This window comes from Zootoca vivipara, chromosome 6 (assembly GCF_963506605.1).
Source record: "Zootoca vivipara chromosome 6, rZooViv1.1, whole genome shotgun sequence".
NCBI classification, from domain to species: Eukaryota; Metazoa; Chordata; class Lepidosauria; order Squamata; family Lacertidae; genus Zootoca; species Zootoca vivipara.
Genome location: NC_083281.1, coordinates 84058551 through 84075711, shown reverse-complemented (window position 1 = coordinate 84075711; position 17161 = coordinate 84058551). Strand labels below are relative to the sequence as shown.

Genomic DNA, 17161 nt, shown 5'->3' with positions numbered 1-17161 from the left:
AAAGGAAGCAGGTTAATCCTCCGGAGGTCCTTCCCTTCCCAACCTTCATTGTAATATGGTGCTAGATTCAGGTAGGTAGCCTTGTTGGTCTGATGCAGTCGAAATAAATAAAAAGAATAAAATAAAATTGTCCAGGAGCACCTTAGAGACCAACTAAGTTTGTTCTGGGTACAGTATAAGCTATCGTGTGCATGCACACTTCTTCAGATATTCTTCAGGTAATATGGTGGTTACAGACCGGTCTCATGCTAACCATACAGCTGGCTTTAGCGCTACAGTGTGGGAATAATCTCTTTCCCCCTCTCCTCCCTAAGTTCTTCTCTCTGGAAGGGGAAGCAAAATCAGAATTGAAAATGCAGACACCAGAGTGCTGTACTGTGTTAATTCACAAGGGAGCACTATAGCAGTTGCACGTGAAACTTACTCCACTTCCCCTAGCCTTAAAAAGCCGTTTAAAGGCTAGGAAAAGGGAGAGAATAAGAACTGCTATACTAGTAGTGGCAAAGGAAGGGAGAGGAAGGCTGGTAAGCAGAGCAAGTGGGCGGGTGGCCAAATGCTTCCCTAAGGAATTATTTGCAACTCCAGGCTATCCTTTACATTTTTTCCATTCTGACCTAATCAGAGGACATCCATACACAAATACCTGTTGAGATCCTGTCCCTGAAGATGGAGTGGATGTTGCTGATAATGTCCAAAGACTTCAAATACTATAGGCTTCGTCTTGATGTATTCTACAAAGGATTCTGTCACTTCCACAGAAATCTATCGAAAGAGACAATAAGCATGGCATCAGTCTGGCTTTATGTGTCTTCGGCCAATCAAAAGTCCCAGCCACTGCATCTGACAAGAGATGGATGGCTTAACTCCATTTGGAAATGTACACAGGGTCTGATCCAGCTACAGCTTTGTCACACATCCTCACTAACTACCCCCTTACAGAAAACTTCAAAGCTGGGCTATTAACTCCCAAGAGATAGAACATGCCCCCCAACAGTGACAGACTAGGAGGTCACCCATCAGAAGTGTAACTTCTACTTACATTCTGGACGTGATAAAAACCAAGAGGGGCCCCTCGGCCATTGTTTTTGAGAGGTTCAGTAGAGAATGCTTCATCATGTCGATGCAGAAAGCTAGGGTGACAAAAATGTAATCCAGTTTAGCAAAAGAACGCTTTGTCACCTATTCTGGAAGGTTGTCCTGAAGAGAACTGCTGCTCCATAGTTTAAAAAGGTTCCCCATCCCACTTTTGTAGGAAGTTTGACAGAGGGGTCAAAATGCTCATTAAAACATGCTGTTGTCCCAGCCTCAGGAAAGTTTGCCCACCCTCCTTCCATGCTAGTTAGAGGGCTTGAGGAATTGGAAGCAAAGTCAAACAAGAGACTCTGGCGAGTAAGCCACACTCCTCTCTCTGTGGACCCCCGGAATGGGTTAGATTCACCCTTGCATGGCAGTTCCCAAACAGCTCAGGATTTCCAAAACAATGACTAAGACTCTGACCCACAGATACTGCTGTTGCTCACTGCAGGCGAAACTTACTTGAATTGGCAGAAGATGTCTGCATATTCCGGGAGGATGCCGCTGGCTTGCAGCACTGTCACCCGGAAAGTAAAGACGCTGCCCAGTTTTAGGTGGTCACCAACTTCTTCGGTAAAGCCTTCCATGGCCATCTTGCCATCCAGCAACGAGCCAGACTTCAGGTCTGAAAAAGGGGGAAGGTTGACTCATGAGACAGTCAGGGTTTTCCTGCTCCTCAGTGTCGTGGGGCACTTTCCCCAAGCAGCTGCTCAGAACGGCATCTGAATTTCCCAAGATGCTTCAAGGACACAGGAGGCTGCTTCATGCCAAGTCAGACTATTAGGGTCCATCTCTGTACTGACAGTAGCTCTTCAGGCTCAATGTGGGATGGGAAGGAAGGAAGCTACACACCCACCTCTAAATCAAGGATCAACAACATGGTGCCCTCCAGATGCTGTTGATGTCCCAACTCCCTTCATCCCTAGCCAGGTATGGCCAATGATCAGGGATGGCAATAGTTGTAGTTCAAAAACATCTGGAAGGCCACTTGTGCCCTTGCCCTGATCCGCCTGCCTTGCCTGCCCTCCTCTAGTCCCAGAACCTTCATAATGGATCTGCTTCCAGAAGAACTATGAGGGGACCTTTTGGCCTTTGGGGTTGTCGTATAAAAAGACTGCAGGGCGGGGGGGTATGCTAGGTACTAATGTTATCAGCTTCAGGGCTATTTTTAGATATGTCTTGATACTTTTACTTGAGGTTTAGGTTCACACAAATGGCAATACATATTTTTTAAATCAAGAATTAACAGTTCATTTAAGTGTTGTAATGATAATAAAAAGTATGTGTTGTTATTATACTGCAGTATTTTAGGCCAGGGATGGTGAACCTGTGGCCCTCCTGGATGTTATGTGATGCCAACTCCAGAAGCCAGCATGGTCAATGGTCAGGGATGATGGAGGTTGGACTCCAGAAACAACTGAAGGGCTGTAGGTTTCTCATCTCTGGATTAAAGGCTCCTGGGAGCACCATCTAGAAAGGAGGCTCCTTGCTGTGTCTCTTCATGAGTGGCTGCATTGGGTTTTATTAACACTGATTAAAACCAGGCCCTCCAGATGTTCTTGGACTCCAACTCCCATCAGCCATAGCCAGTATGGTCAAGGATGATAGGGGTTGGACTCCAGCAACATCTGGAGGACCACAGGCTCCCCATCCCTGATTTGAAGGGAGGGGAACCCCAGTCTGCATGGGTCCGTTGTTGTTTCGATCCTGCACTTAACCCTAAATTCAACGTAAAGCCTCCATTTACCCTGTCCCACCTTTCCTAAGAGCTGCATCACTTACCCATCTCATTCATTCTGTTGATTTCCTCAGGAGGTGTGATGCCCTCTGAACTCTGGCCCTGACCTTCTACAATTCGCAGTTCCTCCAAGGACAACCCAGAGCGGGTCATCGCAACCGACGTAAAGTTGCTCTGAGCAAACCAAAAGGGAGAGAGGAGCGATAGGTTAGCCGTGTGTCCGCTTTCTACACCAGAAGGGACAGGAACACATAGATACAAGAACTTGATTACGTTGTGGGTTACCTTGTTAAAGTACTCGTTATCAAATGAGATTTTAGCGGTGCCCGACTGCCGAACACCAGATCCATAGTCAGGGGCTTCTTCGTCAGCTAAAAGAACAAAACACAGGGAGGAATTCAACATCATGTGGTTATGATTGCTCCATCAATATAAGCATTTTGGCCTTCCAGGTGGAACATCTCCCCTCTCCCCCGCCCACGTGTTGTTTTAGAGGTTGTGCTAACCCCCCAGAGCTAATGGGAGGGTGCATGGGGAAATGAGAGGGAGGAAGCCCCACTGCACTAGTGGGACTGGTTGAGCTGGCTCCTGCTAGCACAACTATTTACTTGAATCCGGCCCTGGGAATGGATACAGCAATCAGATGAGTAATTAGATTTTCAAAGAAATTGTAGTAGGCCTTTAAAAAATGTAGAATTCAGCTATTGGTTTATAATACTCAGCTATTCAGTTGATCTTGTTCATTTTATTTATTATTGCACTTATAGGACACCTTTCCTCTAAGGAGCTTGGTTCTTCCCACATGTCTCTCCCTTTTCGTTCTCACAATAACGCTGTGAGGCAAGTTAGGCTGAGAGAAACTGGCTGGCCCAGTGAGTTTCATGGCTGAGCGAGGGATCTGAACCGCACTGTATAAATAATTTCACAACCCTGGAAAGTATCTTGTTATTCCTATGTTATTCCTTACTGAAGGCCAGAGATTTGAACTGAGCTACCAAAGAAAATCAGTCAGTTTTCTTAAGTTTGGCGCAAAGGGGGGAGGGCAGCTACTGTGTTCAGCATGAGATTAATTGTTGTAAACCAGGAGACCACAAGTAGGGTAAACTGGAGAGGCTCTGTCACTGGCATGGGATGGCAAAAGGCAGGGACAGGGAACCTCAGGTCTCTTTATCTAGCCTTTGGGGCTCTAACCAGGCCACACACAACACCCCCCCTGCTTTGCACCCTTATTGGTCCACTTATGCATGGCTAGAATCTGCCCTTGAACCCTGATCATGTCTCCTAGAGGACGGGCAGAGAGGGGATGTACAGGTGTGTGTAGAAACAGGATGATTGTATAAAGGTAAATGAGTATCCGCTGCCCCACCTGTTTCTGATTATGGGAGGCCCACAGAATCATAGAGCTGGAAGATTGGCAAGAAGGGAATGTGGCCCTTGTGCTGAAAGAAGCCCCCGTGAGGAATCATGGAAGGGCAGAGTGTAAGCACAGCACCTTACCAGCTATAGCTTGGACTGCCACACGCAGGAATCCACGCACTTCCCCTTTCTCACTGACTACGGCCACTCTGTGGATGAGTGGGACTGGGTAGAGAAGATTGCTCAAGTAGACAAAGGCCCTGGGTGGGTTAAAGGAGGGATATTATACAGAAGCACAAACATTACAACACCGCTTACAAACTGAAGCTTGCACCTGTCAGCCTGAACAGGCACCGTATTAGGTTTTGGAATCTGCAAACCAGTTTCAACACATTTGCATCAATGCATAAAAACTCAACCAGCCACTCAATGGTAGTGAGTTAGACAGGAAGATGTTGGTTTATCAAAGATGATGTTTGAAATGGAAGAGAACTATAAACGTGGGGTGTTTTTTTTAGCCAATTACTAACATTACTAAGGATGAAAGCTTTATGAAAACATTTCAAGCACACCATGAAAGTAAATTACAGGGGGTTTGGGAGTTGTTGTTTTTAAAGTGTTCACCTTTATTCACAATGCATTCTAAACAGGCAGAAGCACTTTTAAAAGGGGAAATATGAGGGGGCTTAATATTTATCTCATCCTTCCATGTGTATTTCAGTGATGTTGCACAACATCCCAGAGTGGTTGTGTTCAGACAACAAGCTAAACCATAGTTTAGTGTGATGAGAACATGCTGTAGTGAGTGTCAGACTCACTACACTCCCTCCTACCCTTCCTGCTTACGTTAACTTCAAATAGCTTCTTCCCAGAAGGGCTGTAGCTCAGCGGAACAGCATCTGCCTTGTATGCAGAAGATCTCCAGGGAGGACAATACTAAGCTAGATGGGGCCACGTCTGGCTCAGTATAAAGCAGCTACCTATGTTCCTATCTACTTGGACTGTGGCAAAGTGTGAGGGGGAAGCTTTATATATTACTAGCTAAACATACTCAAGTGTGAACAGGAATAAAGGCCAGGAAAACATATACTGTAGGCTAGTCTATTCTGCCATCCCCATGCCCTTTGCCCCACCAGGCAGACATTTCCTGAAATGAAAAGAATGTGAGCGATGTAAAATGCATGATTTAATATATATATACATAAATTCTACAACGAAAATGACAAGAAAATGGCAGTACAAAAGAAAAATAAAATAACAGATTAATAAAGTACTAGGAGCAAAATGAAAACGTGAAGAACAGAAATAGCCGCAACTCAGCACTGCAATAAATCAGTTAAGGATCTACTTCATTTTTTTCAGTCTGCTCCGAAGAGATGGAGGCCCCTGAATATGCCAAAAGGGAATGTTGTGTCATTTGTGAGCTTGTAAAAAATGCAACAGTTCTATTAAATCAAGTCTGGCTTCATTTTCACTCCCAGTGGAATCAAGAGAGGATGTACCAGGTAAGAGATTCAACGAATTACTATGTCATTATTGAACACTAGGAGTGAATAAATATAAGCTTTTAAAACACTTGTCTCTCATGTGGTGGAACAAGCTGCAAAATAAGACTTCCCCCACCTCTTTCCATTTACACTTAAAAAAAATTCAGGAGGGAAAAAATGTAATAGTCTAAAACAGTGTTTCCCAAATATTTGATATCAGAGTACAAGGATTAAAAACAGAGCCAGGTCTGCACTTCACTATACAACTCAAACAGATCTATTTTCTCAAGAAGTTTTTGGAGCAATAGGCAGGTATGCCCTTGCAATTGAGGGATCATCCAGATCATATATCTTTCAATAAGCATTATATCCCCTGCCCTGCTTGAGCAATGGCAATGCTTCTGAGGATTGTAGTCTATGCCTGTCCTACTCAGAGCAGACTCATTGAAATGAATGGCCATAACTAGCTTAGGCCCATTCATTTCAATAGATGTTACGCGAGTAGGACTTTGTTGGATACAACACTGAGGTTCTCCCACACTTGTCAACTCTAGCACCGACTGCCCCATGGAATTCTCACGGATCCTTAAAATCCCACTGCCTGGGAGGATCTCTGCATTGGTGGTGGGGATCAAGGATGCAGAAGCCCTCCCTGCAAAGAAAGGTGGATTTTTGCAACAATGAAGCTTCATTTTCCAAAGCACATTTAAACCTCTCTCATGCCAGCACACAGTTCATCTAAGGCCTTTTAAAAAGATGGTTATTAAAAGGTAAGTGGGACCTGCAACAAAACATTGCAGTGAGGGGTGATCCTGTTAGGGGCTCACTGACACCTCCTCGTTTTGAAAGGGCTGCATTTTGGCTACGGTTCCATCCTCACTCAGCAGCTGAATTTTCTATTAGGAGAACTGATGGTGCTTAGAGCCATGGGGCTATGCACTCAGAGAAGAAGATCTACTTTTTGTGCCTCCACCCTATTCAAGTGTTTCCCAGCAGCTATATGCATTTTCATACACACTACTTGGCTAGAGAACTACACCGCAAGATTCAGAGAAGTCCAAATTACAAAGGATGGAAATTTCAGTTCAAGTACTGTTTTGGAAAGCAAAAATTAAGCAAGTTTGCCTTTAAATGTGAACTGAAATTCTCTCCCAAACACCTGTGCTGCCCCACTAGATGTTATTGTACTCCAACTCCCAGCAACCCCAGCCAAAGGCCAAGGATTATGAGAGTTGTAGTCCAACAACACCTGAGTCACAGGATCATCATCGCTTCTTTAAGGTAATGGCCACAGCTATTATCTTTGTAGCAGGAAATTCCATGAAATTACTTCTTCACTGAGTGGAAGCTTTTTCCATCTGCCAACTTCCTTCAAGACAAATTTAAATATAATTTCCTTTAAGGCAACACAGCAGCAGACTGAAAAAGGAGTGCAGGGAGCTATATTAGCAGAAAGGTTGGTGAGGTAGAGTGGCATATTCATGCACACACGAAAACCAAATGAGAAATAAAATTTAATATGGAGAATTGTATCAAAACACAAAGACAACGGAACTCAAGAGAATGATAATGGTGGGTTGCTGTTGTTTTCTTTAGATAAACACAACATCATTTCAAGGATTCTGAGAAAATGCTTCACAGCCACCACCCCTTTTCACCTCCCCTTCCAGCTTTTAAACCCATCAGGCCTCCACGACAACCCAGCATGCCAAAAGATATGGCCACAGGGACTAGCTCTTTCATTTTGAGCCACAAGATGGCAGCCAAGGCACACATATGCGAAAATGACTGATTTCAGCTACAAGGAGCCATGGATAATGGTGTGTGATCTGAAAGCTCCTTATCCCGAGGCCAAAACAGAACTAGAAAATAAGGTATCAGGGAATGGGACAGATAGGGGCGAGAACTGTATTCATTCAAATCCTTTTCTTCCCCACCTACCACAAGCCAACTTTGACAGGTGGGTGGGGCCTCCCAGCTGTTAATTATCTGGTGTCATTACAACACCAGGCAACCATTTCAAAGAAGCCCCTATGAAGATACACTGCCAATACCAATCAGCACCAATTAGCTGATCAGTAGTAGTAGAGAGCTCCAGTGTGGTTCTTTGGAGCTGAATCCTTTCCTGCCGAATGCTGGACATTGTTTGGAAAGAGCCAAATTTGGACCTATGCCAAATCCAATTTGGCCCACATGACAGAGGTTCCTCATCCCAGGGTAGGCCCTCACCATTCCAAAAGAGGGTTCTTGATATTGTGGTCTCTATGAAATAACAACAGAGTGTTTCAGCTAGACACAGGGAACCCAACCTGAAATCCTAAATCCATGCAGCTCCACTGGATTCAGTGGGACTTACTGTTGAGTAGAGATGGGGTGGGGGGAATGCATTGCCAGGGTCCATTCTCCCAGCTTGATTATGTAGCTCAATAAGGGTGGTTTTGGGCATCACTATCACTGACCAATCAACCTCACAGTGGTAAAAGATTTAGGAACTCAGTTCAGATATGACACAAAGGAATGGTTAAAGGAAGCTTACCTCTGGGTCGTAGGGTTGCCAGACTCAATAGAGGACAGGACTTCTGTGCCTTTAATTGCCCTGCTCTCTTTTGAGTCTGGAAACCTTAAAGAGAAACCAGTAAACCCTTTGTTTCATTTCCAAGCAAAGGGTCTGCTGGTTGCTCTTTAAGGTTTCCAGACTCAAAAGAGAGCAGGGCAATTAAAGGCACAGAAGTCCTGTCCTCTATTGAGTCTGGCAACCCTAATGGGTCGGTGTGATGCCTGAATTGACAAACCATGGTTCATTATGAGATGGCAATACCAGAAACTATGGCTTGAAGTGAGTTTGCAAATCACTGTTACGCATTTCCTCTGATGCAACTTCTGAACTGACAAACTGTCATTACAATATTGTGCTGCTATGCCTAGCTGTACGGCTTCTGAGCTGAGGAGAAATTGAAAGCCGTTCCAAACCATGGTTCACCTGCCTATTTCAAAGCTCAAACTATGGTTAGCAGAAATCTTTTGGTGGGGTGTCTGGGTGGCATTAGTGAAAATATTTTTCTGCACCCAAGAGACATAATTTATCTTCTGCAAGTAGAGAGAAGGAACTACAAAGATCACTGTAGCTTTAACCACTGAATACAAAAGCCCCTCTTTTGTCCTCGTCTAATTTCTGAAGACTTTACCAAGTATTGCCCATACCTTGACACTCACTAGCCCTATTTGCATGTCACAGTAAGCCATAGAGCATGGCATGCCACTCAACCACCTCCCATTTCTCTCTGCTCTCCTTGGAGCTGGAAGTAGCAAATCAGGTGCACTGGGCTTAAGGTGACATATGAACCAACCAATAAAACCTTGTGCTAACCATCATCGCTTGTTTGGAAATAAACTAACCATGAGCATTGGCTCACACTTCACAGCAAATCAAGGCTTAGGGTTTGTTGCTCCTGGCCCCAGAGACGGCAGAGCAAAATGGGAGCATTTCAGCATCATACATTTAGCATGCTGCTCATTCATTACAAGTCCTGGTTTTATCGCTTACCAAGACATGTGGCCACAGTAGCCATGGACTAGAAACTTGGTACATAGGTCTAATGTTGGATACAACCCATTGAAGCTGAGAATCCCAACGCAGAATTCATAATAAATAACCTGCTGAAACTACATTATACAACTAGCGGATGCCTGGATGCACGGAGCTCAGAACACACCTATCACCCATGGCTTGGCTTGAATAGCTCTGGCAGCAACAGTCCAGGGCAAGAGCTAGCCCCCCTTGGCCATTCTTACAGTTAACCTCACCAACCTTCCCACTAAAATGAACCAGGGGGAGCGGTCGTAAAACGGGTCATGCCCATCATTGAAGAGGTCCGATCCCTCCTCAGTCCCTGCGTCAGAGCCCGTATCGTCCACAAAGGCCTCGTCGTCAAAGTCCTCCATCTCATCCTGCTGCTCGTCAGCCAGCTCGGTGATGTCAGAGTCGGCCGTGGAGAAAGTGGGGGAGGGCGTGCGGTCAGCCAGGCGCTCGTTCACGCAGCCGTGGAAAATGGGGGAGCTAGATATATTGGTGGACGGAACACTTTTGATTAACGCAGGCAAGTGGGGTGGGGGAGAGAAAGACAAGGACAACTTCATTCAACAAAGGAGTTTGATGTGGAGTCCAGCCTACAGCCCACTAGAATAAACTGATAAGCAAAAGCTTTTGGCTGCCTGGAGGAATTGGGGGGGGGGGCAGGTAAGAGGAATGTGGGGGAAAGGGGCAGTGGAGAAAACCAAGCAGCTCAGGGTGGGAAGAAAGACTTCAGAGGAAAGCAAAGTAAACATACTACACAATATATCAGACGCTCGTATGCCAAAACACCCTATTATTTTGAGATCATTGGAATAAGCTTGTGGTAAGATGTCACCATTTCCAGTGCTGCAGCTTTCTGTCTTAAAGCAGAATATTTTATACATCACACAGAATTCTGGACTGTGAAAGGGAAGTGGGGTCATTTTCAGATGCTCTCTCTGCATGTAATGTGTGTCTTTATATATATTGTATGTTATGTGAGTCTTTTAATCTGTTGTTCCTTAAACTATGGGGACTTGACTGAGGAAAGTAGGATTTTGACGAGCAAAAAAAAAAAGGACACATTTGCCGACTTCTACTTTTAACTATGGATCACTATGACGACTCTCATTTTACACACCCATAAAAAAGATGTGTCCTGGAAAACAAGGACATATGGCAACCCTTAAAAGTCAGGATGAATGTGTTTTTTTTCTTCAAGAGTTAGGTTTTTTACAAGATATACAAAGGCAAGAGACATTTCCTTATGATAAACATTGGGATAGGAGTTGAGAGATGATCCTGGAGAATGGTGTGAGGGAGTGGAGCCTGGCTTACTGAGAGCGCTCCAGCAAAAAACTAGGATTCATTGCAACTGCTACTTAGGAAAACAACAGTATTAATTCTTTTCTCAAGACAGCAAACCCAAATTTACTACAGTTCTCCTCTGTCCTGCATCTTGCGCAGGGAAGGAAATATAACATGTGAAGTTATCACACACAGAGAGGCTCAACTTGCAAACAGACCTGCAAAATCCGGAGCCCACTTTCAGGTTCTGGGTCGAGTCTGCAGGTCAACTCCATATATGAGACCAATAGAACAACTCTGCAAAAATCATCACTGTCTCCTCTTCATCATCTGAACCTCTTCCAACATGACATTTTCATTTATACAGGATGATATTGCAAACCAAGTCTGGAGATCCGTAAGACACTGCTTTCCACATTCTACCTACAAACCTCCATTCACCATCCAAGCTGAAGTCAACCAGCCAATTGAAATTTGTCACCACCTACCTCCCAACAAGTTTGAACCAATGGAATCGATCGTAGAAAGGGTCGCTCCCAGTCATGGTGCTCTCACTATCCTCCTGTGTGTTGGAGGCCATTTCTCCTGCTCGGTCGTACATCTCTCGCATCAGCTCCAGTCTCTGCCTGGAGAGCAGAGGGGGCAAGAAGGTCAATGCAGAACCAGAAAGTCCATATTGCATTTAAAAGGTATGAAACTGCCTCATGTGGAATCATGCCATTGGTTCACACACTAGAGTTAGTGCTTGGAGTGAACCAGTTCAGTTTAACCAACTTTACTGAATTAGTTCCAAAAGTTCTGGCATCCACCTGAAAGTAGTTCCCAAAATTGCCAGGTGAACTGAAAGTGAATTACGTTGGTTCTGGAAGCTTAACAATTTCTAGTTCATCTTCAAGCTCATTCTCTTGTGTGTCCTCTTTATTCTTTAGACTCTGTGAGACTTTAAGTTTAAAGATCATAATTGTTGGGGGAAATAAATTAAACAAGGCACAATCCATGAATGTCAGCTGGAATATAGTTCCTTTTGGACATACTGAACTAGCTCTTTTTTAAAACTAACCTTCCAAGCCCTGATTACAGTACTGTCTATTCCAAATGGCAAAGGCACTCTAGGTTCTCAGAGGTGAGAACAAAATGGCTCTCCCCCCCCTTTGTTTTTTTACTCCTGCTGTACTTTTATAATCCTGTTATACTTTTAATTTAGGTCATCCTGAGTGTTGTATGCATGGGTCACCAGAATGGAAAAGGCAGAGCTGAAATATTTGTAAATTAAACAAAATGCTTCCCAGAAGGGTGAATTCAATGGCAGCCCTAACGTACTTGAGTTTTTCCAGGGACCAATAATGAGTTGCACCGTTCTTCAGATCCTGGACTTCCACAGCCACCACTGTCCGAGGGAAAGGGCGGTTGTCCCGGGTCTTCTCCGACTCAGGTGGCAGCAATTCAGGTGGCAATGGGGAGTAGAGCGTGTCGGTCAGAAGGACAAACTGGAACTGCACCTGGAATTGAGGTAATGTACAGGAAAAGAGGAAGCTGCCTTATGCTAAGACAGTGCTGCTTACACTGACTGGCAGCAGCTCTCCAGGATGTCAAGAAAGACTCTTTTCCCGGGTTCCACCTGGAGAAAGTGGGGACTGAACATCGGACTCCCTGTATGTGAAGCAGATGACCTCCCAATGAGCTACACTCCTTCCCTTAAGGTATAGGTAGCTGCCTTATATTGAGCCAGACCCATTGGTCCATCTAGCTCAGTATTGTTGTCACTGTCAGCAGCTTTCCAGCGTTTCAGACTGGGGTCTTTCCTAGACAAACCTGTAGATACTGAGGATTTAAGCTCAGAACTTCTGCATGAAAAGCAGGTGTTCAGACTGAACTTCAGATAAGTGAATCTAGAAGTGCTTTCTTATATAGCCTATAGCAGGGATCTGGTTTCCTTAAGCAGAAAGACAGTTCCCACAGTTGAGACAAAGCAGGAACAGCTTCCCTTTGTCTCCCCATGGATAACAAAAATATGCTGAAGGAAGCAAGGGCCATTCTGTCAGGGGTCTCTTCCTGTGCTCCCCGCCTTGCCTCCACCTTGAGGACAGGAAAAGGCAGGGAGCACTCGGTTCACAGAAGGTCCGCTTCACAACTGACCCCTCCAAACTCTAGCCATGGTCACATTGACGCCACACATTTAAAGCACATGGCTTTCCCCAAAGAGTCCTGGGAACTGTTTTTTACACAACTCCCAGCACCCTTAACAAACTACAGTTCCCAGGATTGTTTAGGGGAAAGCCATATGCTTTAAATGTATGGCATCAATGTGACCACAGGCTAAATCTGAACCATGATGAAGCACCACAGCAGAACTTGGAATTGCAAGATCATTTGTGATTCTCATATATACCCTCTGACAAACTTTCAAAGTTAACCAATTCCCCTCCAATTCAAAAACCACCCACACTTGTTCTGCAAGATGACTTGACACAGGCATGCACAGCATGCAGTCATATTCAGTCGTGAATTCCCCCTACCTTCTTTTTCAGCTCAACGCTGATTGCATTGCCTTCTTTCAAATAGACTGCGTTCCCCCACAGCTGATCTCTTAAGGAAGTAAACTGATGGAACTTCCACTTCCGGAAAGCCCATTGGGCTAGTTCATACTCGTGCTGAGTCCAGGGTACTGCAGGAAGGAGAGAAGGTGATTGGGTTCATTTGAACTGAAGACAGGGGCCCATTTCACATGAGCCCCACCCCTCAGATAATCTGAGGTCTTGAGTGGGGACCCTTTCTCAGTTTGAGGGCCATATTCTCTCATAAGCAATAAGACATCATGTCAGGAAAAAGCATTTAAGGAAGGCATGTGGCCAAACCAGTGAGGGGAATGGGCGTGTGGCCCCAGATAAAGTCATGAGCCCCAGATAAAGAAATACAGATGACCACATTTGGCCCCTGAATCTGAGGTTCCCCACCCTGATCTAACTATGTCCAGAATCTATAGAGGTCCTTTAAAAAATCAGAGGGAGAGAAACTGTTAAGAATTTCACAGAGTGTAAACTATCCCCCCCCCCCAAAAGAGAGTATACCAGCTAAGAAACTGAGATGTGGTTCTCTAAAGCCCTTATTTGCAATATGAAGGTACGGTAAAAACAATGGCCTAGCCTTACAGTCATTGTGCAGGTTATACAACATATTGTGCAGAACACTGGAACACCCTGACTGTTTCATATATTTGTAGTCTACCCTAAAGGGTGGTGATCCTGAAGGGTAAGAGACATATTTCCAAAACCATCTAAGTGATAAATACAGAGAAGTTCCTGGAAGAGATTGTTCTGTGTTAAACTGAAACACTGGGTTGCATCAAGAGGGAAGGAAAGTCACTTTTTGTTTTGTTAAGGTAGCCTTCGTCAATCTGGCGCCCGTCAGATGTTTCAGACTACAACTCCCATCAGCCCCACCCTGCATGGCTGAGAGTAACAGATGATGGGAATTGTAATCTTTGATAGTAATTTTGTTTATTTCAGGGGTGGTGAATGTGTTGCCCTCCAATTGTAGTTGGAGTCCTAACTCCCATAAGCTCAAGCCAGCATGACCAACAGTAATGGATGATGGGAACTGTAGTCTTTGATATTCATTTTGTTGACTGTCAGGTTGGTGAAAGCAGATTTAAGAGCTGTGATCATTTCCACAGACACCTTGAACATTTGTGGAGCAGTCTCTCACTCTCTCTGCAACCCAAACTGTCTGAATTCTACCCAGAACTCACCCTCCTCCTCTTCTTCCTCCTCCTCCTCTGTGGTCTCGGCAGCCAAAGACCGGGTCTCCACCTGCTTCTGTAAAGCCTGGAGCTTACTCTCATAGTCCTGAAGGGGAAAGAGAAGAGAGCGTGTAGGAGAAGAAGAGACAGACAAAAGTAGAGAGGAGGTGGAGGAACACACACATAACTCCAGAGACAAGAAGGTGACAAAAGATGCAGGCAGAGAAGAGTTCTGGGAAAAATGTCTCATCTATTCCTTTGCTGGGGAAAGACCAAACAATTTCCATGGTCGTTCAATAGCTGTGAAATTTGGTGGGGCAGGACAAAGTAATATTTGAGTTTGATCTGTGTGATCTGCTGGAGAAGCCCATGCCCAAACAACAGAAATTCATGTTCTGCTCTATAAGTGGGTCTAAGAATCACTGAGTTGAAAGGCCTTTTCCAGGGAGACAGCTGGGAGTGGTGAAAACAGGGCTGGACTGCGGGGGGGACGGACCACATTCTATTTATCTGGCGTCTGCCTCCCCTTTCTCCCTGCTGCTTGGCTGACCATTGGGCCACGTAAGATTAGGCAGTGGGTCAGAAGCAGCTCAGGGGTTGCAGATTTCACGCTTCTGAACAAGAAACAGAAAAAATGCACATTGATTGGCGACTATGCATATTGACTGTAGAATGTGCATATTGTCCAGTGAATGTACAATATTAATTTGATATATGCATGTTCCCTAAGGCCTGTTCGGCACTGTGCATAATGTCTGAAGAAAGTGCAAAATTCAGCCAAGATATGCACATTTTCCAAGGCTGTTGGAGATGATATACATTGACTGGGAAATGTGTACAACTCTCTCGTCATATGGAAGGCTTCTGTGCACATTCTCCACAGAACAACAGCTGGTTGTTTCGCACATTAACTGCAACTTACATTTCCCTTAACATGCAGATTTCATAAAAGCATTAAAAATCTTTTGTCTCTCCTTTCAGCTAAATATGCCCGGTTCCTTTCCTCATAGTAGATTGTGTTGTATCCAACTAACTTATACTCAGAGCTGACTTACTGAAATTAATGTACCTAAGTGAATTGTGTCCATTAACTTTAATAGGCCTACTTGGGGGTAGGACTAACACTGGAGACAACCCTTAGTCTCCAGATCTCTCACCAACTTGGTAATGTTGTGAAATAGGTCTGCTATTATTTTCTATGTTGTTTTTAGCTTTTTATTGCATTTTGAACATAACCTTCTGACATGTGTGTGGAAGGCGACTGATAAGGAAATACGAAAGAAATGCAGTGTGAATTTTGCCTTTGTACAGTAGGCTAGTTTCTACACACACACACACAGAGAGAGAGAGAGAGAGAGAGAGAGAGAGAGAGAGAGAGAGACCCCTCCATCTTCCATCCAAACAAGCAAGAGGCATGATCAGAGTTCAAGGACACATTTCAGCCAGGCAAAAACACACAAAGAGGATGCAAAGCAGGGATGGTAAAGGATGTGGCTCACAAAGGTTGTGGCCTGGGGAAAGCCCCTAGGGTCAGACAGGACTGGAAGGCCTGTTATGTCCCATACCTGCAGTTCAAGGAACTAACTGAAGTTAGTATGGATAGGCAAACTATTAAAAAAAGTTTTTTTGTGGACAACTCACTTCAGGGAGCTTATTTTTGCTACTTTAAGATTGTGAGGAAAGCATCGAGAGAGGATGCAGGGAGAGATGGGGCTCTGGAGAACAGCATAAAATGAAGCTGAGTTTGCTTAGCTTGGAGAAAAAGAAGAAACAAAGTATCGTTCAAAACATGTGAAGGGTAGGCTTAAGGAGGAAACAAGTGTATAAATCTGCCTTATAAAGTTAGGTCTATTATCTACCTAACCCATTTCTGTCTTTTTGGCTTCTAAGGAATCAAGTCAGGGTCTTTCCCCAAGCCTGGTAGCGCTGGGACCTTATGTACAACAAAGCAGATACTCTAAAATGGGAATCAACTGTTCAGCACCATGGAGAAGAAACGATGGGTGCAACCAACAAAGAGAAAAGGCTTAAGCTAAATGTTGGGAAGGTATTATTTAGTAAAAATATATTCCAAAATAAATTTCCCTAAGGTGTGGTGAGCCATCTCTATGACTAAGACAGCAAGGTAGTTGAGATGTTGGGCTTGATTTTTAGAGGCACCTTCAAAAATTGAAACAAAAGATGGGCTAGCTGGGCATAGGGCTTGAGTTCTCTTCCAGATGTGCATTACTAGAGAGGAGAGTGCATAGTTATTTGGTATGGACAGTACCATAGTGGAGAGCCTGTGGCCCTCCAGATATTATTGAACTCCCATCATCCCTATCCAGCCACATTGCCCAGTGGGCAGGGATGAGAGGATTCATAGCCCAGCAACATCTGGCACACCATAGGTTTCCCATCCTTGGGACAGAAGGACTTGCTTCTGCTAGGATGGGAAGGTACCTGTGGCCCTACAGATGTTGTCGAACTAGAATTCCCATCCTCCTTGACTGTCAGGCAAGGAATGCCCAGAGTGAGGAATTAACTCTTTAGTTAGGAAAAGGTACCGGTATGTCCATTATTCTTATGCCTCTCAGCTACTCCTAGGTGTGCACCCAATGAGACAGTTGCAGCAACAGAGAAACCCTGCCCCTAACCTCCTTCACCCAAGCTGTGCGCAAGCAGGTGAAGACACCACCAGCGAGTAACCTGTTTCTGCCCCCCCCCCAACCAATCCTCTCCTGGTCCTGGAAGACAGTGGAGCAGGCAAGGTGGGGGCAGCAGGAGGAGATGTGGAAGCCCTTTGCACCAGACTCACTCTCCTCCTGCACTTGTTCTTCACTCTCCAATCTGGCTGTTTCTCCTGCCTCTGACTCTCATCTCCTGGTTGTTTCAGGCTCCCGCAGACTGATTCCATCTTCCAATTC

The 17161-nt window shown here is 44.8% G+C and overlaps 1 protein-coding gene across 8 annotated transcripts in view; it reads right to left on the bottom strand.

The window, feature by feature from the left end:
• Nucleotides 1-17161, bottom strand: part of KIF1B (kinesin family member 1B) — a 137545-nt gene that overhangs the window by 20291 nt on the left and 100093 nt on the right. For 5 of the 8 annotated variants that reach the window (XM_035118322.2, XM_035118324.2, XM_035118323.2 and 2 more), the window contains 11 exons: nt 14265-14361; nt 13033-13181; nt 11837-12015; nt 11005-11142; nt 9464-9712; nt 4310-4428; nt 3098-3183; nt 2857-2986; nt 1537-1699; nt 1040-1130; nt 644-762 (listed from right to left, as the gene is read on the bottom strand). In XM_035118322.2, the coding sequence (XP_034974213.2) occupies nt 644-762; nt 1040-1130; nt 1537-1699; nt 2857-2986; nt 3098-3183; nt 4310-4428; nt 9464-9712; nt 11005-11142; nt 11837-12015; nt 13033-13181; nt 14265-14361 (1520 nt within the window). The remainder of the gene's footprint in view (nt 1-643; nt 763-1039; nt 1131-1536; nt 1700-2856; nt 2987-3097; nt 3184-4309; nt 4429-9463; nt 9713-11004; nt 11143-11836; nt 12016-13032; nt 13182-14264; nt 14362-17161) is intronic. The other 3 variants (XM_035118327.2, XM_035118328.2, XM_035118329.2) reach the window with 1 other exon arrangement.